Raw genomic sequence first — 24,211 nt, 5'->3', positions numbered from 1 at the left:
TGCTCGCGCCGCTGAGCCCGCCGTTCCAGAGGTGGTTTAAACCTCGGCGGCGGGAGAGGCCTCCCAGCGGCAGGACCTCGGCCCATCCGGGCCGGAGAATCGCCGCAGGGGCCTCTCCGATCGGCGGGGCGAGATTCCTGCCCCCGCCACTTCCCGGGTGGCGGAGAATCTCTGCCACGGCGGGGGCGGGATTTTAGGCGCCCCCCAGGCAATTCTCCGACCCTGCTGGGGGTCGGAGAATTTCGCTCATGGTTAGCACGGTTTCTCTTTCATTACCATATAAAGGCTCACACCACAACTGGCATCGCACTGGCAGAGTTGCTCATTGTGCGCCTACTCTGGACACATCTCAGCCTTGTCCTCCCCGATGTCAGATTACGGATTTGTCAATGGCAGGACCGCTCAGAGACGGACTCTCAGCCCCTCCCCCCCCCCCCCCCCCCCCGGGTCCCTGGGGTAGTCCTCCATGTGACAAGGCCAGTCTCCTGCGCCATCCAGGTACAGGGCACAGAGACCACATCACCGCATGGACCACACGACGATGTAACCAGGAACCACCAGCGCAAGTCCTGGCGGCCTCACGCAGGACCCAGACTCCGTCCCCTGTACGGCCAAGGAGGAACCTTGAGGCCAGAGAGGAACCAGGGCCTCCCTCGACCATTACATCTCCAGTTGAACGTCAGGACGTCAGGAGAACTGTGGTTCCCGTGGATCTGGCCAGTGACAGCATAGACAGCGACGCAGAGTCCAATATGAATATTGAACCGAGGGCAGCACGGTGGCACAGTAGTTAACACTGCAGTCACGAGGAGCCGAGGTCCCAGGTTCAATCCCGGCACTGGGTCACTGCCCGTGTGAAGTTTGCACATTCTCCCCGTGTGTGCGTGGGTTTCACCCCCACAACCCAAAGATGTGCAGGGTAGGTGGATTGGACACGCTAAATTGCCCCTTAATTGGAAAAAATGAATTGGGTACTCTAAATTTATTATTATTTAAAAAAAATGAATATAGAACCGGCCAGCGATGATACGCCGGCACCGATTGTACCAGCAGCCTTGTTGGCTATGCCATGCCAGCTACAACACTCCTTGCGGAAACCGCAGTCCCCACTGAGTTACACACCTCCCGGGATGGCTGTATCATCCCTGGACTTCTGCCCACAACCCAACGGCCACGGGACCCTCCACCTGAGGACATGATCCCGACCTCCCATTTACCAGGAGCGAGAACAACAGAGCAAGCTCCCCGCATATGGCCTCCTAATTGACTGCCTCCATGCTTGTTGCCAATTAGGAATGGCGGGCAAGCTCTTGAGGCTGCCAGTCTACCTATCGACATGGAGCCATTCTCTCTTTCTTGCATTGCAGTAAGAAACTGAAAAGGGTTCAGGTCAATATGTACATATGGATGGAGGGGAATCCCCTCCAATAGTTTGGCTTCAACCTTTCATGCACACCCCCTTTTTGTGGCATGGAGCCGCTGGCTCTAATGGCACACCCCACAGCTTGCCGCAGCGTAGATGCCTCCATTGAGCTGGCGGAATCCACACATGACAGGGGAACTGGTAAAATTCCAGTGAGGCAACTAAATCGTATCTGTCACAATTAGCTGAGAAAGGGTCAAGTAGTTCCCCTCTTTCCCTTCTGCTTATTTGACCGCAACAGGTTTTTGTTCGAAAAGGATATGCTCGCCAATTTAGTAAATATTTAACTGTTTACATGCTGTAATCATAAAAGAACGAATGAGGCAGGTTTTCTTGAGTTAACAAAGAAAGAGGTCAGCTTTATTCTACTTGAACTGAACTACGTAAAGCAATAAAAATACACTCCGACTTTGTGCACACACATACACTGAAAGTTCATAAACTCACAAATACAGAGTACAGGGTGGGAAAGGATAGGTTGACCACATTAGAGACCCAGAAAGTAAAAGGAATATGCAGCCTGTAGTTTGGTAACTGGGCTGGCTTCAGGCTGAATTCGGTTGTCGCGATTCTTCCAATTTACAGGTGTAGGTGACTGATTTGGTTGCTCTTCTGGAGACAGTACTGCTGGGTTCAATTATCTTACGAAGTATCAGTTTGCAACAAGGCCTCTCTGAATGGTCAAGGTGTGAAAACAGAGCTCAAAACTTGTCAGGTGGGTTGGAGAGAAAGGGAGGCAGGAGGGACCCAATCTGCATCTCAGTTGCTTGCCCTCAGTTCTACTGAATAAACATACACTTAAAACATATAAAGGTTGGCTTGCCATGTGATCTCCCTTCTCTAACTGATCCATATAAGATCATTGTCCATGTATTTCTAGGATTGTTAATTTCTAGGATTGTTTATGTCTACAAAATGAACTTAGTCATGGTCCCAATGTCCAAGTGATTACTTTTAATGGTCCATCTCCAAATTTTGAATACCTCAAGTTATTGCCTTAATGTCTTGCTAACGGGAGAGGAGATTTGGATTCTTCACATTGCCCAGGAGGTCATTGTCTTTGATATGTTTTGTAGACATGGCTGTCTCCATTCTAATAAATTGGAATATGGAATGTGCCGTAATGCAAATCTATACTTGCTACGATCTCAAGTTTTGTTTAGTCTGTTTTTTAAAAAAACTCTGTTTATAAAAGTTCTAGGCTTCTAGGCCAGTAGATTTTAAATCATTATTTGATATCTTTATGCACATAAGCATGCACATGCGGATAAGCACATCATAATGGCTCCCCTAATTGGGGTCACGACAATGTTAATTCACTGTCCACCTCCTTGGAGAGGCCAGCTGACCTGTTTAATAGACTGCCATTGGAAAACTTTACTAGTGAAAAGAATGCATTGGGGAACCATCCTAATGGACTCACCCTTCCTTTCCCGCTCCCTTCCAGACTCCAACCTGCCATCATTGCCTTCACTGGCAAATATATTGGCTTGCCTGTTATTTCCATTGGATGTCTACCTAACTCATCTTGTAATTATCTTAGCATTCAGCATGGTTAAGTTAGTACATTTTTACATGTTTATGACTGTAATTATCTCATTAGCTGCTTGCGACACACTAAATAATCATATTGCAGGAAAATTGTGGTTTTCTGTTCATTTTAATTTGCTGCTAACAAAAGATTTTAAAAATCCTTTGGAATTGCATGTTTGAGACTCCTGGTCCTATAATTTAATTTATCAGTAATTAGCCTGAAAAATACGGGGCGGGATTCTCCCATCGGGCGGCTAAGTGCCGACGCCGGCGTAAAAATGTGAGTGTTTTACTCCGGCGCTGGCGCCCGTTCTGGGACCCTATTCTGAGGCCCACAGGGGGCTAGCATGGCGCTGGAGCGGTCCACGCCGCTCCAGCTGCCGATCCCGGCCTGAACCCAGCACCACTGGGGTCCGCGCATGTGCAGTTGGGCCGGCGCCAACTAGCACATGCGCAGTGGCCTTCTTCCCCGCGCCAGCCCCAACACCAAATGGTTCAGGGCTACAGGAGCCGGCGCAGAGGAAAGGAGACCGGGGGCAGAGAGGCTGGTCCGCCGATCGGTCGGCCCCGATCGCGGGCCAGGCCACTACGGAGGCCCACCCTGGCGTCGCCCCCCCCCCCCCCCCCCCCCGACACAGGCCGTCCCCGGAACCTTCAACGCCGAGGACCTGCCGGCTCAGAAGATGTTAGAACGGCGCCGGCGGGACTCGACTTTTTGATGACGGCTGTTCGGCCCATCCAGGCTGGAGAATTGGCGCGCCAGCCCATGCTGGCCCGGGCCGGAGAGTCGGCGCATACCCCGATTGGCGCCGCGCCATCCACGCTGCGCTGATGGCGCTGATTCTCTGCACTGCGTCCCAGTGTCGGGGCGGCGTGGCGCGATCCGTGCGAGCCGCGCCGATTCTCCGACCCGGCGGGGGGCGGAGAATTCTGCCCATGGTTTCCGCATCTTTCAATCAAAGGGAGTGCTTTAGCCCATTGTGATCATTGGAATATATTTTATGAATGCAACTGACCCCACTGAATGATCTGTAAGGTTTTTGATTAAAATATCCACATGTTTTGTTTAGGGTGATATTACAAATCAGGTCTTTCTGGAACTAACCCCCTGTGGTAGTATGACTAGGGGTATTACGGTACCTGGGAGTGTGAGCTGCCATTGGTGCAGAGGGCTCGCTGCTCATTGGCCCAAGCATCGTGTCCTCTGTATTTTTATTGGTCGAGAGGAAGGTAGCTCTGCCTACGAGGTGGGGTATAAGAACCCGTGTGCCCCAGCAGCCAGGTAATTTCTGTACTCCTGCTGCTGGGCACACTTCTTGCTGATTAAAGCCTTCGCTTCGGACTATTCCTTTGTTTCGTGTCCATTGATTGTGCATCACCCCCCCCCCCCCCCCCCCCCCCCCCCCCCCCAACCATCCCACAACCTCTTTAATTGACAGAAATAAATATGTGGGCTTTCTGAGTTCTTTTGGATTCAAGGAAAGGGCTTTACACTGCCTTGTGCTTTGGGTATTCCAGGTGGAATCTGTGTGTTACTCTTTAATGACTGGTGTGTGTACTGTACAATTGTTTTATAGCGATTGCACTTACCACAAGGAGCTCATGGTAAAGTGCATGTTACTTACTATGAGGGCTTGTTCTCTGCTAGGCCTGTGTCTCTGACTGCAGGAACGCAAGTCTTATCAAACATCCTGGACTGCTGCCCAGAGTACTTAAATGTGTGGTCACCAGCGGGCTATGTGTTCCTTTCTGACTACAACAGCCAGGGGTCTGCTGGAATGAGTGGGGTTCAGCACACTCCCTGTCACACTGAGCTGGTCCTCTTGCATTCTGGTGCAAGTGATTGTTGTAAGACATTTTTACTTTTCTTTTTTCCTTCTCTGTTAGCTGGTGACACAGGCGTCATTCCCTTTGATCCAGAGACAAACATGAAGCAACGAGCAGAAGAGTAAAGTGAAGGTACGGTTACTGGGAAGCCAGCTTGTATCAGAGCTTTTATTGTATGACAGGGCCCCCGGGAAATTTCACCTTCATCGATTCTGTTGGGTAAGGTGGAATGTTCCACACAGCTGTTGCAAGCGAACGAGAGATTTAAAAACAAGGTGAGAATTTTAAATTCAAGCTGTTTCCAGACTGGAAACCAATGTAGGTCCGTGAATACTGGGTGGTGGTGAATGGGATTCACTGCCAGTTAAGATATGGGCTGAAGAGCTTTGGATGAGCTCAAGTTTATGTCAGGTTGGAGGTTAGGAGGCTGGTCCAGAACAATCAAATTTAGAGGTAGTAAAAGCATGGCTGAGGGCCTCAGCTGCAGATTAGCTACGGCAGATGTAGAGTTGAATAATGTCATCGGGGTAGAATGAAGCAGTCTTGGCAATGGAGCAAATACGTGATTGGAAGATCATCTCGGGGCCAGATACAGCACCAAGTTTGTGAATGGTCTTGCACAGCCTCCGAATGCCAGAACAAGGGATAGAGTTGGTGGCTGTGGAACAGAGTTTCCGGTCCGGACTGAAGACAGTGGTTTCATTCTTCCCAACATTTAGTACTCATCCAGTGTTAGATGCCAGACAAGCATCGTGAGAGGGTGGCCGTTGGGGCAGACGGGCAGGGACAAGTGTTGCCACCGGAACAGGTATGCATGATCCAGAGGTTGGCATGATGGAGCGTTGAGTGGTTACCTCCTGGTTGTTCTCCCAGCAACCCCCCCCCATCACCCTCCTATGGCAGCGCACATCTTCGGAAGGTCCCTTACCCCCAGCCGAGGGTCCCCCGCCCCCCCCACTGAGCACTGGGGGTGGCACGCCCAGCACACCCGGGCTCTTTGCCTTTGAGCAAAGATGGCTACTCACCTTCTCGGCTCCCCGCTGAAGCCCTTCAGCCAGGTTCACTTTTTAAAAAAGGAGTATTAATCTGCGCCAGGGTGACCACTTTCTGGGGAAGCTGCTGGATATGGGGTGTCTCACGTTAATTGTATGGAAATAGGGCTTAAGTGGTGATAATTGGTTTCTCGCCATGCTACGGCCAGATCCCGATTTTGCCTATGGTAGCGAGCCGGTTGAATCGCCAACTGTTTGCCGCCTAGTGCAATTCTTGTTTTGGCCTCTCCCGCTACTCACCGGCTTTGTTACGCTTGAGCGCGAGAATAACAAGGCCGTAGAATCATGCCCATAGCCTCGCACTTCTAATTTTAAAAAACATATACTAGCTGAAAGTTCACATACCTTTTACAAAATTATAGGCCCAGAACTTCCACGTAATGGCAATCACTGTCAGATTGCCATTCTGCTCCATTTTACTGACCCACACCTGGGGCTGCAGATTTCTCACCGGGGGTTGGCATGTGGTGCAGGATGGGATGTGAGTGGACTGCTGGCAGGTGGGGTGCAGCCGCCGTCTGGGGATGGGGTGAGGGGAGGATGGTGGGGTGTGTGGGACGTGGTGATGTCAGGAGCATGGAGGTGGTGATCCAGCATGCCTTGCCTGAAGGGTTGCCCATCCTAAACCAGCACTGCCTGCCGGTCCGCCTGGTGGGGGCTGGATGGGGATGGTGTAGGAGCGTGTAGGATGGGGGTGATGCCAGGGGCACGGAGGCGATGACTGACCCAGGCCACCCTAAGGACGTTGTGCAGCTTTTTCTGGCACTGCTGCACGGTCCTTGCTGTGGGGCCTACGGCGATCATGGCCTCTGGCACCTATGCCCAGGCCCGGTTGATGTCGGTGGGTGGCAGCCGCCTATCCACCCTGGGGCTGTGTCCTGCCTCTCCTCCATGGCATCCAGCAATATCTCCAGCTCTGCATCTGCGAATCACGCCACAGCTTTCCGAGGTGGCATCTCCTTGGCTGAAATGAGAGTGTGAGGAGTGTTTATTTGCAGCTCCAGCTTGTCAGGCTCTCTAGTGGCAATCCCGACCCCAGTGAATCCAACGTCGGCATCTATTGGAATTACACTAATTCCACGTGGCACGAATGCTGGTCCATTAGCGTGTCCTGAATTGCTCGGGACCGACGCCGCCATCGTGACCGTGGAACACTCACCATTCAGTCCCGGAGTCAGCACTTAGAGTCTGTAACGCCCATTATGTAATTGTAAGTTCTTTCTGATAATTAATTATATAACAAACCTTTTACAGCTGCGTGTTCTCTCTACCCCAGAGATGAAAATGGCTTCTACTTCAGCCGTTGGTAATTTGAAAGAAGAATTAAATTGTTCGATTTGCTGGAATATTTATACAGAACCTGTTTCCTTGTCCTGTGGGCACAATTTCTGTCGTAGTTGCATCGAAAAGAACTGGGACAAGAAGGACACAGGGCCTGGGTACTCGTGCCCCGAGTGCCGAGCTGAATATGCTCAGAAGCCTGTGCTGCACAAAAATTTGAAACTGAGTAACATAATAGAACGTTTTGAAGCCACACAGATGAATGAGGAACCACCTAAAATCTTCTGTGATTTCTGCTTGGATAATCCCCTCCCTGCAGTGAAAACATGCATGAACTGTGAAGCATCTTTGTGCGAACACCACTTGAGAAAACACTCTGAGAAAACAGCCCAGAAAAATCACCTGTTGATTGAGCCTGCAAGTTCACTGGAAGACAGGAAATGTTCAGATCATGAGAAGCTAATTGAATATTACTGCTTGGACGACCACTCTTGCATTTGTGTGACATGTTATGTTGCTGGTCCACACAAGAACCATGATATACGCATTTTAAAAGACATACACAATGAGACAAAGGTAAGAAAGTATTTTACTAAATTAAAAAAAATATTTCATTGATTCAGGGGACAGTTAAGTACACAAACTTTAACATACTTGGCCCCCAAATAGTAATAGAGATGTGGAGGAAGAAATTGCAAAGCAGATTATGGATAGGTCTGGAGGTCTCAGGGTAGTTGCCAAGAGGTGACTGTAACTTTCCAAATATTGATTGGAACCTCTATAGGTCGAACAGTTCGGATGGGGCAGTTTTTGTACAGTGTGTGCAGGAGGGTTTCCTGACACAATATGTGGATAGGCCGACAAGAGGGGGGCCACATTGGATTTGGTATTGGGTAATGAACCGGGCTAAGTGTTAGATTTGTTTGTGGGAGAGCACTTTGGAGATAGTGACCACAATTCGGTGTCTTTCACTATTGCAATGGAGAGGGATAGGGCCAAACGGCAGGGTAAGGTTTATAATTGGGGGAGGGGTAATTATGACGCGATTAGGCAAGAATTAGGGAGCATAAGATGGGAACAGAAACTGTCAGGGAAAGGCACAAATGAAAAGTGGAGCTTGTTCAAGGAACACTTACTGCGTGTCCTTGATAGGTATGTCCCTGTCAGGCAGGGAGGAAATGGCCGTGTGAGGGAACCATGGTTCACAAAAGAGGTTGAATGTCTTGTCAAGAGGAAAAAGGAAGCATATGTAAGGATGAGAAAACAAAGTTCAGTTGGGTCGCTTGAGGGTTACAAGGTAGCTAGGAATGAGCTAAAAAAAAGGGCTTGGGAGAGCGAGAAGGGGCATGAGAAGTCCTTGGCGGGTCGGATCATAGAAAACCCCAAGGCTTTTTACTCTTATGTGAGAAATAAAAGAATGACCAGGGTGAGGTTAGGGCCGGTCAAGGACAGTAGTGGGAACTTGTGCATGGAGTCAGAAGAGATAGGAGGGGCGTTGAATTAATACTTTTCTTCAGTGTTCACCGAGGAGAGGGGCTATGTTTTTGAGGATGAGAGTGTGATACAGGCGGGTAGGCTGGAGGAGGTAGATGTTCTGAGGGAAAATGTATTAGCAATTTTGAAAAACCTGAAGGTCGACAAGTCCCCTGGGCCAGACGGGATATATCCTAGAATTCTTTGGGAGGCAAGGGATGAGATTGCAGAGCCTTTGGCTTTAATCTTTGTGTCCTCACTGTCCACTGGGATAGTGCCAGAGGACTGCAGAGTGGCAAATGTTGTTCCTCTGTTCAAGAAAGGGAATAGGAATGACCCTAGTAATTATAGGCTGGTTAGTCTTACTTCGGTGGTCGGTAAGTTAACGTAAAGGGTCCTGAGGGATAGGATTAATGACCATTTGGAAAGATGCAGCTTAATCTGGGATAGTCAACACGGATTTGTGAAGGGTAAGTCTTGCCTCACAAATTTGATTGAATTCTTTGAGGAGGTAACTAAGTGTGTAGATGAAGGTAGAGCATGTGATGTCGTATACATGGATTTCAGTAAGGCGTTTGAGAAGGTTCCCCATGGTCGGCTCATGAAGAAAGTAAGGAGGTGTGGGATAGAGGGAAATTTGGCCAATTGGATAAGTAACTGGCTATCACATAGAAGGCAGAGGGTGGTTGTGGATGTAAACTTTTCAGACTGGAGACCAGTTACCAGTGGTGTACCACAGGGATCAGTGCTGGGTCCTCTGCTATTTGTGATTTTTATAAATGACTTGGAGGAGGGGGCTGAAGGGTGGGTCAGTAATTTTGCTGATGACACCAAGATTGGTGGAGAAGTGGATGAGGTGGAGGGCTGTTGTAGGCTGCAAAGAGACATTAATAGGATGCAGAGCTGGGCCGAAAAGTGGATAGAGCCGTGAAGAATGCCTATAGTGTGTTAGCGTTTATTAACAGGGGGCTTGGGTTTAAGAGCCGTGGGGTTATGCTGCAACTGTACAGGACCCTGGTGAGACCACATTTGGAGTGTTGTGTGCAGTTCTGATCACCTCATTATAGGAAGGATGTGGAAGCATTGGAAAGGGTGCAAAGGAGATTTACCAGGATGCTGCCTGGATTGGAGGGTAGGTCTTATGAGGAAAGGTTGAGGGAGCCGGGGCTTTTCTCATTGGAGTGGAGGAGGATGAGAGGAAACTTAATAGAGGTTTATAAGATGATGAGGGGGATGGATAGAGTGGACGTTCAGAGAATATTTCTTCGGGTGGATGTAGCTGTTAGAAGAGGTCATAACTGTAAGGTTTGGGGGGGAGATATAGGAGGGATGTCTGAGGTAGGTTCTTTACTCAGAGAGTGGTTAGAGTGTGGAATGGACTGCCTGCTGTGATAGTGGAGTCGGACACTTTAGGAACTTTCAAGCGGTTATCGGATAGGCACATGGAGCACACCAGAATGACAGGGAGTGGGATAGCTTTATCTTGGTTTCGGACAAAGCTCGGCACAACATTGAGGGCCAAAGGGCCTGTTCTGTGCAGTACTGTTCTATTTTCTATGTTATATATTGTAACACGCGTTACTATAAAAATCGTCTCAACAGGCCAGCCTTTCTGAAAAACTGGAAAAGCTGCAGAGCTGCAGAGCAGCTTTAGAGGAAGCTACTAAAGAACTGCAAGGAACAGAAATGAACTTAAAGGTATCTGTGATAATCGCTTATTCTGAAAATATCCAACTGATTTTTGACATTACTTGCCTGTTGCTTCACACAAATTATGTTGAGTGTCACTTAAATGCCTATGTACAGGAGCCTTGTTGACTTGTTTCGGATCTTCAGCATAATTCACATTCCTAGCTTTGATATACACAAAAGGAATAATGCTTAATTTAAATCCAATGAAGAAAACCACAAAGAGCTAAAATGGTCATTTTTTTGTTATTTAACTAAACGCGATGGGTGAGGAGGATATAATTTAGTTACTCTATTCCCAACTCCATCTTTTGAATGCAATCCAGCGAAGGTGACAGGGGCCTTGGCTAATGGCTGGAAGACCAGGGAGAGCCTCACATTGCCTTTTTTCCAGAAGGTTCATCGCATCTTATTCTATTCAGGCACTTGTCAGGCTAGTGGTGGGTGTTTCCCAGGGAACCAGGACAGGGCAGAATAGCTTCCTTCTGTGCCGTAATATGTCTGTGATTCTGTGGTGTCCGGCCTGCTGAGAGTTGCGGGACAATCGAAGGCCAGCAGCTCTATTAAACAAAGTGTCTGCAGGAGGTGTTGCCTGCTGCCAGTACAACACCCAACTGAAGCCAAGGATCGTCACTGGATCCCAGGCCAGAGATGAGTGCTGGACGGATCGGGGTCACGGGGGAAGGGTGAGGAGGTGGGTCAGCAGCAAAAGCAGGGTTTCTCAGTGGAACCAACTTCCCAATGCCAGGTCCCTTGATCAGGCACTGAGTGGATTTGAATGAGTTATCTCCTCCCACTCACCCCCCTCCCCCTGCACACCACTTCCAAGCCCAGGTTTGCTTGTCATGCTCTCACATGTGGAGCCCCCACTTACTACTGGGTTAATATATAGGTACATACATAGAAGATAGGAGCAGGAGGAGGCCTTTTGGCCCTTTGAGCCTGCTTTGCCATTTATCACGATCATGGCTGATCATCCAACTCAATAGCCTAATCCTGCTTTCTATCCATTACCTTTGATCCCATTCACCCCAGCGATATCTAGCTGCCTCTTGAATATATCCAGTGTTTTAGCATCAACTGTTACCTGTGGTAATGATTTCCACAGGTTCACCACTCTCTGGATGAAGAAATGTCTCCTCATCTCTGTCCTAAATGGTTTACCCTGAACTCTCAGACTGTGACCCCTGGTTCTAGACACACCCACCATCGGAACATCTTCCCTGCATCTATCCTGTCTAGTCCTGTTAGATGTTTATAGTCTCTATGAGACCCCCGTCAATCTTCTGAACTCCAGCGGGAACAATGCTAACCTAGTCAATCTCTCCTCATAAGACAGTCCCGCCATCCCTGGAATCAGTCTGGTAAACCTTAGCTGCACTCCTTCAGCAACAAGAACATCCTTCCTCAGAAAAGGAGACAAAACTGCACACAATATTCTAGGTGTGGCCTCACCAATGCCCTGTATAATTGAAACAATACATCCCTGCTCCTGTACGCGAAGCCTCTCGCAATTAATGCCAACATACCATTAGCCTTCTTTACCACCTGCTGCACCTGCATGCTTAACTTCAGCGACTGGTGCACAAGGATACCCAGGACCCCGCTGCACACTCCCCGCTCCCAATTTACAACCGTTAAGGTAATAATCTGCCTTCTTGTTTTTGCTTCCAAAGTGAATAACCTCACACTTATCCAAATTATACTGCATCTGCCATTGATTTGCCCACTCACCCAACCTGTCCAGATCATGCTGTAGGATCTCTGTATCCTCGTCACAGTTCACCCTCCCACCCAGCTTGGTATCATATGCAAACCGTGGGATGTTACATTTTGTTCCCTCATCCAAATCATTAATATATATTGTGAATAGCTTGGGTCCCAGCATCGATCCCTGTAGCTCACTCAGCTAAATCGCTGGCTTTTAAAGCAGAGCAAGCAGGCCAGCAGCACGGTTCGATTCCCGTACCAGCCTACCCAGACAGGTGCCGGAATGTGGCGACTAGGGGCTTTTCACAGTAACTTCATTGAAGCCTACTCGTGACAATAGCGATTTTCAGTTTTTCATTAGTTACTGCCTGCCAATTTGAAAAGGACCCATTAATTCCTACTCTTTGTTTCCTCTCTGCCAACTGGTTTTCTATCCAGCTCAATGCACTTCCCCCAATCCCATGAGCTTTAATCTTGCACAATAATCTCTTATGTGAGACTTTGTTAAACGCCTTCTGAAAGTCCAAATATACCACATCAACTGGCTCCCCCTTGTCAACTGTATCAGTTACATCTTCAAAGAATTCCAACAGATTTATCAAGCACGATTTCCTCTTCATAAATCCATACTGACTCTGACTGATCCTGCCACTGCTTTCTAAATGTTCCACTATAAAGTTCTTGCGAATGGATTCAAGAATTTTCCCCACTACCAATGTTAGGCTTACTCGTCTATAATTCCCTGTTCTCTCTCCCTCCCTTTTTGAATATTGGAGTGACATTAGCTACCCTCCAATCTGCAGAGGCTATTCTATTTTCTATAAAATCCCAGAAGGTGACCACCAATGCATCCACTATTTCCAGAGCCACCTCCTTAACCACTCTGGGATGCTGATTATCAGGCCCTGGGGATTTATCCACCTTCAATCCCACCAATTTTCTCAGCACCAGTTCTCTACTAATATTGATCTCCCTCAGTTCGTCACTCTCACTAAACCTTTCATTCTCCAACATTTCTGGTATATGATTTATGTCCTCTTTTGTGAAGACAGAACCAAAGTATGTATTCAATTGTTCAGCCATTTCTTTGTCCCTTATTATATGTTTCACCTGCTTCTGTCTGTAGGGGGCCTACATTTGTCTTTCCCAATCTCTTTCTCTTCTCGTATCTATAGAAACTCTTAGAGTCAGTCTTTATGTTCCGTGCAAGCTTACTTTTGTACTGTATTTTCCCCTTCTTAATCAATCCCTTAGTCCTTCTTTGCTGCACCCAATCCTCAGACCTATTATTTTTCTTGGCCAATCTGTATGCCTCTTCCTTGGATCGAATACTGTTTTTAATTTCCTCTGTAAGCCATGGATTGGCCCTCTTACCCATTTTGCTTTTGTGCCAGACAGGACTGAACAGTTGCTGCAGTTACCCATGCATTCCTTGAATGCTTGCCATTGTCTATCTACTGTCATCCCTTTAAGTAACTCTCCCCAATCTATCAAGACCAACTCATGCCTCATATCTTCATAGTTTCCTTTATTTAGATTCAGCATCCTAGTCTCCGAATCAACTATTTCACTCTCCATCTTGATAAAAAATTCTATCATGTTATGGTCGCTCATTCCCAAAGGGGCTCGCACAACCAAATTGACAATAATTCCCTTCTCATTACACAGTACCCAGTCTAAGATGGCCTGCTCTCTAGTTGGTTCCTCCACATATTGGTCAAGAAAAACATCCCGTATACACTCCAGGAATTCCTCCTCTATGGTATTGTGACTAATTTGATTTGCCCAATCTATGTGCAGATTAAAATCACCCATGAGCACTGATATTCCCTTATTACATGCATCCCAGTACCAGTGGTAGTGAGATGAGACCCTTATCAATTAAGTGGGCCACATAAGGCGCTCAATTGACGGCAGGGTTGGAAGGCCGTCCATAGGCCTTCATGCCATGGACTTAATTGGGGTGGAGGTGACAAGATTCCACGGTCCCCAACTTGATTAACTGCCTCACCACCACTAAATTCGCCAAACGGGAAGGCACAAAAATTCCCCTCATCCTCATTATAATTCATTGTACTTTCCTGCTACAGTAGTAAACTCCACCCCTGTCTGCTCACTACTTTTTCAAGTCAACAATCTGTCCCATCCCCTGCTTCCAAATCCATTATTTAAGAAAGGTGAGAGAGGGAAGGTAGAGAATTATAGATCAGTTACCCTAACATTGTCAAAATATTATTGGTCCGCAATTGAGAACCTAAAGTCCTGAGCTGATCTCCTGAGCCAGCATGTGTTTGTAAAGCCAAAGAGAACATGCTGGAAAATCTCAGCTGGTCTGGCAGCATCTGTAGGGAGAGAAAAGAGCTAATGCTTAAAGTCCAAATGCTGAGATTTTCCAGCATTTTCTCTTTGGTTTCAGATTCCAGCATCCACAGTAATTTGCTTTAATCCCGTGTTTGTAAAGATTAGGTCATGCTTGATTAAACAAGCTGATTTTTGCTTTGAAGAGATGACTGAAATAGTGGACAGGAAAATCTTTATGAATTATGAAAATAGATTTTATTGTAGGAAAATTATCGACCAGGTTTGGAAATCAAGATGAAAAGGCATAAGGACAATTAGGGATAATTACTAATTAGCAGGATAGAAATAGCATGTCCTACAAAATGCCCATGGCGGGGGCGGAGAGGGATATTCCTCGGTTGTGCGCTAGTATCCATGGGTTGTGGCTGGTGGAGTTGTTTTCACGCAGATCGTGTCTTTGATCTTTGGAAAGCTAGCGTTGCCAGTTCCAGCAGCACTCTGCCTGCGTGATGGCAAAAATCATGCCCACAGATTTTCTGTGCACAAGAGTGCCAGAGAATCTGGAGGGAAACGTTGGCTGTGCCACCTGATTTCTCGCCCCTGCCAGCACTCTTTGTAGAGTACAAAATTCTGCCCAATATTGTATCGTAAGAAGTGCAGATGGAAGCTCTGTATTACAAAGCAAAAAGTGAATGGTCAAAATTGTAGCAAATGGATTTCAATTTGGGAAATGTGAGGTCCTCCACTTTAGACATAAAAAATGATAGACTAGAGTACTTTTGAAATGGTGAAAGCTGCAAGCACTGGAGGTCCAAAGAGACCTGGGGGTGGGTGCGGGGGTGGGGGTTCCAAATATGTAGGGCGCGATTCTCCGCACCCACGGAAAATCGCGAAGTCGGCCGGGAAAGCGGCTGACTTTTGCGACGGCCCGACACGGCCCCGTTCCCGACGTATTCACGTCCGGGAAATGGGCTAGGAACGGGGCCGCGTCAATCACGTGCCCGATGATGCCGGCCCGACATGGCCCCTTTCCCGATGTATTCACGTCTGGGAAATGGGCTAGGAACGGGGCCGCGTCAATCACGGGCGCGATGACGCCGGAACATGATGACGACACGAAAACACGCCCACGTGAGGCCGCCCGACACCGTAAAAAGGCGCGGGCGAGCACAGAAACTGTAGGCCAGGATGTCGGAGCAAAGGAGAGCAGCCCCACGATTTGTGGAGGCTGACGTGGAGACGCTACTCGAATCAATCGTGAGGTGGCTGCTGCCGTCAGTGCTGTGGGGCAGACCCCTCGCTCTGCAGAGCAATGTCGGAAGAAGATGCACGACCTCACCAGGGCTGCCAAGGTAAGTGCCAAGAGGGTGGCCCCGGGTCACAACAATCCCTCCCCCCTTTACTTAATCACCCACCTTATCCCCCCCTGGCACGGGGGGGTGGAGGGGGATTGGGGCAGAGTGAGTTGAGGGTGGTTCACAAAGTAGTCACAGACCCAGCGCTCTGGCCCCCGTGGAGAGATGCAATGGTCTTATTACAACTTGACCCCCAAACTGTGCCAGTATCTGAACGGCCTGCTGATACCTGCCGTATTGTAATGATCTACCTATGTACCCTCCCCCAACAGGCCAAGTCCGCTCACAACACTCGTGAGCGGCACAAGACTGGAGGGGGTTCGCCCATCCTGCACCCCCTCACCACGTTTGAGCAGAGGGCACTGGACCTTGTTGGGGGATCTGCCACCCGGGAGATCGCGCAATGCGAGGTTGGCGGAGCTGCAACAAGTGAGACAACCCTGCATGACAAACACCCCCCCCCCCCCCCCCATCCTCTGTCCCTTCACACACCCTGCCCACTGGAACACCTCCCACATCCTCTGTCCCTTCACACACCCTGCCCACTGGGACACCTCCCCCATCCTCTGTCCCTTCACACACCCTGCCCACTGGAACACCTCCCCCATCCTCTGTCCCTTCACACACCCTCCACTTGGACACCTCCCCCATCCTCTGTCCCTTCACACACCCTGCCCACTTGGCCGCCTCCCCCATCCTCTGTCCCTTCACACACCCTGCCCACTTGGCCGCCTCCCCCATCCTCTGTCCCTTCACACACCCTGCCCACTTGGCCGCCTCCCCCATCCTCTGTCCCTTCACACATCCTGCCCACTTGGACACCTCCCCCATCCTCTGTCTCTTCACACACCCTGCCCACTTGGACACCTCCCCCATCCTCTGTCCCTTCACACACCCTGCCCACTGGAACACCTCCCACATCCTCTGTCCCTTCACACACCCTGCCCACTGGGACACCTCCCCCATCCTCTGTCCCTTCACACACCCTGCCCACTGGAACACCTCCCCCATCCTCTGTCCCTTCACACACCCTCCACTTGGACACCTCCCCCATCCTCTGTCCCTTCACACACCCTGCCCACTTGGCCGCCTCCCCCATTCTCTGTCCCTTCACACATCCTGCCCACTTGGACACCTCCCCCATCCTCTGTCTCTTCACACACCCTGCCCACTTGGACACCTCCCCCATCCTCTGTCCCTTCACACACCCTGCCCACTGGGACACCTCCCCCATCCTCTGTCCCTTCACACACCCTCCCCACTGGAACACCTCCCCTATCCTCTGTCCCTTCACTCACCCTGCCCACTTGGACACCTCCCCCATCCTCTGTCCCTTCACACACCCTGCCCACTTGGCCGCCTCCCCCATCCTCTGTCCCTTCACACACCCTGCCCACTTGGACACCTCCCCCATCCTCTGTCTCTTCACACACCCTGCCCACTTGGACACCTCCCCCATCCTCTGTCCCTTCACACACCCTGCCCACTTGGACACCTCCCCCATCCTCTGTCCCTTCACACACCCTGCCCACTTGGACACCTCCCCCATCCTCTGTCCCTTCACACACCCTGCCCACTTGGACACCTCCCCAATCCTCTGTCCCTTCACACCCTGCCCACTTGGACACCTCCCCCATCCTCTGTCCCTTCACACACCCTGCCCACTGGAACACCTCCCCCATCCTCTGTCCCTTCACACCCTGCCCACTGGGACCGTCCAGCGCCCGGCCGAGCGTCTCTAAATAACCCGTTTCATTCTGTTCCCTAGGACGTGATGCCGAACGACCAGGGCCGTCTGCCTCCAGGCGGACACAGGCATCTGCCCCCACCTCACCCAGGGCCGCACGACAGAGGGTGCCCGATCAGCGGGGAATCCCATCCTCCCCAACCGAATCTGTGGAGCCGGACGCCCAGAGGGCGGCGAGAGAGCAAGAGAGAGAAATGGCCCACGAACGTCCTGCGGCCTCTCAGCGGGTCGACGACATAGAGGAGGCGTCCACCCAAGACGACCTCGAGCTTGCGGCACAGCTATCTCCCACACCATCCACCATCCCAGAGACACTCACCCCGGTTGGCCTATTTAGTGATGAGGCTCCTGGGTCACAGTCTGGGTCACACATCACAGCTGAGCAGGTACAGCAGGTGGAGGTCGGAGCAGCCGAGGGCCCGGACTGGCGGAGTCCGTTTTCCGAGTTCCTGGACTTTCTCAACCCACCCGCACAGCCGATGCATCAAGAAACCCAGGGACACAATGACGGGATGAGGGCTGCCTTCTAGACTCTGTAGACGCTGTTAGAGGAGTCGAACCGCGTCCACGAGCAGGGAGTGGTGCCGCTCATGGCAGCAACACAGGCTGACACCGCACGGGTGGCATCCGCGGTGGAGGCAATGGGTCAGGTTATGCAAGGCGTTGGATTTAATGTGCACGCGTCATCCTCGGCCCTGGACAGGGTTGCCCTCTCACAGGCAGCAATGCGCCAGAGCCAACACAACATTGCCGGCGCCCTGCGGGCCATGGCCGAGTCTCAGCAGGTCATGGCCCAGTCGCAGCACGCCATGGCACAGTCCCAGCAGTCGATAGCACAGTCCCAGCAGTCAGTCGCGGAGAGCATCAACCGCCTGACACATGTGCTGGATGGAGTCGTGCACTCACAGATTGAGATTGCACAGTCCCTGGCGGGAATGTCTAACTCCCTGGACTCCGTCTCTGCAAACCTTCGGATCCTGGTGGATATCATTGCAGGCCTCCAGGACTGGCAGCGCCAGGTGTCGGTGGCGCGATGGGGCACCTCCCCGCTCGCACCTCTGTCCCAAAGTGAAGCCCGGGGGCCACCGGGCTCCCCGAGGGAGGAGGAGGTTTCGGGGCTCTTCCCATTAACTCCATCACGGGACGTCCCGGAATTCTCGGCCTTCCCCTGTCCCAACCTGGTGCATCGGGTGGGCAGCATGCAGAGCAGGGTGGCACAACGTCATCCGAGACGCCCGCAGAGCAGCCTGGCTCATCAAGGCCTGGTCGCCCCAGGAAACGCTTAGCCAAGGAGAAACGAGTCGAGGGGGGCGATTCGCAGCAATCCTCCTCCACTCCTGCTGTATCATCTGGGGAGTCACTTAGACGTAGTGGTAGGGCCCGTAAGGCAACAAAGAGAGACACTGAGTAAGTTGGCACGGGTGAAGGGCACAGTTTAGTTGTAGGGGCTAGGGCACCTGTAAATTATTGTTAACATTAAACGCACTGTTCCACCTTACTTGTAATACCGTGTGATTGTTCCACAGCCACAGGAATCGCGATGGTGACCGAGTGTCGCTGGGGTTGACGAGCGGTGAAACTTCGGTGCCGGGTGTGCAGTCCCTCAGCGGATAACCCCTGTCGCCTAGCAACCAGCCCCTCAGCCGGGGGGACGTCCCTCAAACATCGCAGGGATGTACGACTGCGCCAGTATGTAGGAGTCATGGACACTCCCTGGGAACCTTGCACAGACGTTCATGAACGTCATGTGGGGGTCGCATACCACCTGGATATTCATGGAGTATGTCCTCCTCCTGTTTGTGAACACCTCCCTGTCCCCTGCAGGCGGGCACATGGGGACGTGAACACAATCGATTGCCCTCTGCACCATTGGTATCCCGGCCATGCTGGCAAATCCATGAGCTCGTGAGTCTTGAGTTGCTCGGTCCTCGGGAAAGGTGATGTAGATGTTAGCGATGGCATAGAGGGCGTCGGTCACATCCCGGATGCACCTGTGCACCGATGACTGGAGATCCCGGAGATGTCCCCGCTCGGAGACTGGAAGGAGCCGGTAGCATAGAAGTTAAGAGCGACCATCACCTTGATGGCAACCGGGATCGCGTGTCCTCCCCCGTTCCACGTGGGGCGAGGTGCGCCACGAGGTGACAGATATGTATCACCGTCCCCCTACTCAGCCGGAGTCTCCTCCTGCAGGTGATGTCCGTCATTGTTAGGAAAGAGATCCGGACACGGTACACCCTCGGCCTTGGTCGTCGCCTCTGGTGCCGACCCTCACTCTCTCCTCCTCCCCCTCCTCTTCCTCCCCCCCCCCCCCCCCCCCCCCCCCCCCCCCCATGCTGCTCGATGACTGGCAACTCCTCAGCCCTTCCCTCTGCTGCTGCAGCTGGCCCTGCATCCATTGCGGGTTGTGGCTGTGGATGCTGCTCCATCTCCAAATGCAGTGCAGCATCCCCAACCACTGCACAGAACATAGCCGTTCTGTTTGCAGACATTGTGCTAACCTACAGAAGGGCGGTGGGGGGGCAGAGAAACGGGACATGTTAGACGGAGGTTAGTCTACACCTCGGCAGCCGCCTGCCACGGGATACCTGTGTGTCCCGGTGGCCTGGTCGCGCTGCTGACACGCGGGCAGCCTAACCCCTGGTCACTTTCTGCATCCAACGGGCAGTTAACTACGTCCTCTTCACCGGTGCGTCAGTGGCCTGTGGCCATAAGCCACAGGGCAACCAGCGGCCGTGTCCTCGTGACCGGCAAGCCATGGCATGGTGGCAGACATTTTGTAACGGGGTTGAACGAATCTCTCGCTGACTCTCTCCCTACCCCCCCACTCCCACCCCCCTCTGTCTCCCCCACTCCCCCCTCCGTCTCCCCCACTCCCCCCTCCGTCTCCCCCACTCCCCCCTCCGTCTCCCCCACTCCCCACTCAGTCTCCCCCACTCCCCCCTCAGTCTCCCCCACTCCCCCCCGCTCTGGACCCCCTCCCGTTCTCGGGGGGATGCCTTCCCCGTTGTGGCCAGACTCCAGTAGTGCGCTGAGCGGTGCGCTCACCTACTCGAAGCTCTTGTCAGCCAGCACGACTGGTTGACGAACTTCAAAAGCAGGTGTGTTGGCCGGCGTGAAAACATGGCGTGAGGACGTCGGGACTTCGGCCCATCCGGGCCGGAGAATAGCGGGGGGCCAATATGTCGGGCTTCTGGTCGTGTCGGGGGGTCTTTCGAGGCCTTTGCCGGGAATGCCAACGTGTAGTTTGTGCGGGGTTCGGAGAATAGTGGGAGGGTGTCGGACCGGCGTCGCCGTGAAAATATGCGCGGCCCGCTATTCTCCGAACCGGCGTGAGAGCGGAGAATTGCGCCCAAAGATCATTAAAATTGACATGAACAGGTACAAAAATGATTTTAAAAGACTCATGGAATACGGACTGTTATATCCAGAGGCTTAGAATACAAGGGGGAAGAAATCATGCTTGTCACATAATGCCCTTACTAGACCACACCTTTGTGTATTGTGAGTTGTTCTGGGCACCACACTTTAGGAAGAATATACTGGCCAAGGAGGGAGGACGTCATAGATTTACCAGGATGATACCTGGACTCCAGAGTTGTTACAAGGAGAGCTAAGGTCAACTGAGGCTGTATTCACGATGACACAGTGGTTAGCACTGTTGCTTCACAGCGCCAGGGTTCCAGGTTTGATTCCCGGCTTGGTCACTGTCTGTGCAGAGTCTGCACGTTATCCCCGTGTCTGCGTGGGTTTCCTCCGGGTGCTCCGGTTTCCTCCCACAAGTCCCGAAAGATGTGCTGTTAGATAATTTGGACATCATGAATTCTCCCTCCATGTACCCGAACAGGCGCCGGAATGTGGGGACTTGGGGTTTTCAAAGTAACTTCATTGCAGTGTTAATGTAAGCCTACTTGTGACAATAAAGGCGATGATTATTATTCCTTGAAATTTTGAAGATTATGGGGCTGATTTGATCAAAATTTTCAAGATCTTGCTGATTGGGTCACCTATGACGAGAGAGTGTGCACTAAAAATTAGAGCCGAACCTTTCACAAGTTTTGATTGGAAACACTTCTACATGTCAATAGTGATAACAGGTCGGACCTTTCTTCTGGAAATAGCAGTTAGTGCTGGGTCAATTGTTAATGTTAATTCTGAAATTAAAACGTTTCTTTTAACCAAAAGCATCATAAGATATGGAACAAGGGCGGGTATGTAGCATTCGGTCACAGATCAGCCATGATCTCATTGAAGAGGGGACAGGCTAAATAATCTACTCACGTTCTTATGTTCTGACATTCCTACATGCTAACAGTAGAAAATATGAATGGATTTGCGTTGGTCTAGCTTGAAGTATCACTTCATTTGATTTTCTGCACAACAAAGATTTCCAGTATATGTACTTGTAACATGGAGGCAAGAAAAAAAATCAATCTTCTTACGGGGTTCGATGGCTGTTAAATCTCGGGTTTGAAGAAAGGAAGGTATTGCCGTCCATTCATTGACATTACTCCTAATGCCAGAATCAGTTATTTTAATCCTTAATCTTTAATGAGAATTCTCCTTCTTTCATTGCAGAAAGATAGTGCTGTTTTGAGAAAACAAATTTCAGACTTGTTCCAAGAAATCAGAATGCTGCTGACCAAGCAAGAGAAACAAATTTTAGATACTGTTATAACAGAAAAAAATATAAATCTTTCTAAAGTCTTAAAGAAAATACAAGAATTGGAAATTAAAAGAGAAGTTATTACTCATCTTATTCAGGAAGTACAAGACCTGAAAAATCAGAAAGATCCATTGTTCTTTATTAAGGTAATTGATTCAACTTTATTCACTTTTAAAAAAATAATTGTATTCATAAAGTGCATTTCCTATGCTGTTTGAAGTTTTATTTTGGATGGTTTTTCAATGCTGATACTTCGCAATATTCTTTCAATTCAGCACAATGGTTAACCAAGAACAACAGGAATTTACATACTTTTCATTGGAAACAGTGACAACTTAAGTGCATACACAGCAAAGCTGAGAAACTCTTTGCCTCCCTCAGTTTTTACTTTTCTTCTGCAACCCTCAGGCTTTTAAAACACATTTCCTTGTCTCATCGAATCATCTTTCTTCTGATTTACACTTTTCAATGTGGCAGCACCCTGCTATTTATTTGGTTTCACGGTTTAAAACATTCATAACAGTCTGCGACATCCTGCATGCATTCTTTCATGTGTTGTGGACCAGTATTTATTCCCCACCCCTAACTGCCCTTGAGGGGCCATTTCAGAGTCAACCATATTGATATGGCTCTGGGGTCACATGTAGGCCAGATCAGATAAGGATGGCAGATTTCCTCCCCTAAAAGGCATTAGGGAACCAGATGGGTTTTTACAACCAGCGGCAATGATTTCACCATCTGCCATGGGATTCGGACCTGGGTTGCTGCAGTACGACCAGTGACAATACCACTAGGCCAGTGCCTCCCCTGTGGTGGCTTAATTCGGTTTTTTGAAAGATTAGTTTACAAATGACAACCATAAACTCATAAAAATCATAAGATCATCAAGTTTCAAAACTAGAGCCTGACTTAGAGAACATAGTGGAGTGGCGTAACAACAACAATCTCTCCCTCAATGCCAGAAAAACTAAGGAGCTGGTCCTTGACTTCAGGAAGCAAAGTATCGTAAACATTTCTGTCTACATTAAGTGTGTCGGGTGGAGATGGTTGACAGCTTCAAATTCCGAGGTGTACACATCACCAACAACCTGTCCTGGCCCATCCACATCGACGCTATGACCAAGAAAGCACAACAGTACCTATACTCTCTCAGGAAATTAAGGAAATTTGGCATTTCCACATTGACTCTCACCAACTTTTACAAATGCACCATGGAAAGCATCCTATCTGGCTGCATCACAGCCTGGTATGGCAACTGCTCGGCCCAAGAAGGCAAGGAATTAAAGAGAGTTGTGAACACAGCCCAGTCCATCACGAGAATCTGCCTCCCATCCATTGACTCTGTTTACACCTCCCACTGCCTTGGGAAAGCGGGCAGCATAATCAAAGGCCCCACCCACACAGCTTACTCACTCTTCCAACTTCTTCCATCGGGCAGGAGATACAAAAGTCTGAGAACATGCACTAACAGATTAAAAAACAGCTTCTTCCTTGCTGATATCAGACTCTTGAATGACCCTCTTATGAACTGATCTGGTCTTGCCCCACATCTCTACTGAGTAGTACTATACTCCTGTATGCTTCACCCGATGCCGGCATCTACATATTTACATTGTGTATTTATGTGTGCCCTATATTTTTTTTCATGTATGGAATGATCTGTCTGGACTGTACGCAGAACAATAATATTCACTGTACCTCGGTACACGTGGCAATAAACAAATCCAATCTAACAAATAATTTTCTATAAATATAAAGTAGGTAAATTGGTGGTCACTATTAAAACAGTAATCCATGGAGTCTGAGATTGTCCCCACCCATACACACATAGAACTATTGGAGGCCAGGGATTGGAGGGAAGGGGATTAGGGGTTTGGTTGTGGTCAGGGCAGGTTTTGGGGTTCAGGTATATGCCAAGCTATACTGAGTTCTTGACCTGAAGAGAAGAATGAAATTGAACTCTTTCTGGGATTTTAGTAAATAAAATTACCACTGGAACTCTCTCATCTGTTGATTTATTGTAAACCTTCATGAGCGGTGGGATAGTTATCACATTGTAAAGAAGAGGTCGATAACAATGACCATAAATCATGGGCAATCTCTTTTTTATTTTTCCATGAAATGTGAGTGTCACTGCTCTGGCCAGCATTTGTT

At 49.8% G+C, this 24,211-nt stretch overlaps 1 protein-coding gene across 9 annotated transcripts in view; it reads left to right on the top strand.

Moving 5' to 3' along the window:
- LOC119965174 (E3 ubiquitin/ISG15 ligase TRIM25-like) overlaps positions 1–24,211 on the top strand; it is a 161,701-nt gene that overhangs the window by 44,546 nt on the left and 92,944 nt on the right. For 8 of the 9 annotated variants that reach the window (XM_038795570.1, XM_038795568.1, XM_038795565.1 and 5 more), the window contains 4 exons: positions 4,844–4,915; positions 7,090–7,692; positions 10,192–10,287; positions 21,970–22,203. In XM_038795570.1, coding sequence (XP_038651498.1) covers positions 7,114–7,692; positions 10,192–10,287; positions 21,970–22,203 — 909 coding nt within the window. In that variant the 5' untranslated portion in view covers positions 4,844–4,915; positions 7,090–7,113. The remainder of the gene's footprint in view (positions 1–4,843; positions 4,916–7,089; positions 7,693–10,191; positions 10,288–21,969; positions 22,204–24,211) is intronic. The other variant, XM_038795562.1, reaches the window with a different exon arrangement.

This window comes from Scyliorhinus canicula, chromosome 4 (assembly GCF_902713615.1).
Source record: "Scyliorhinus canicula chromosome 4, sScyCan1.1, whole genome shotgun sequence".
NCBI classification, from domain to species: domain Eukaryota; kingdom Metazoa; phylum Chordata; class Chondrichthyes; order Carcharhiniformes; family Scyliorhinidae; genus Scyliorhinus; species Scyliorhinus canicula.
This window is presented reverse-complemented; position numbering and strand designations above follow the sequence as displayed.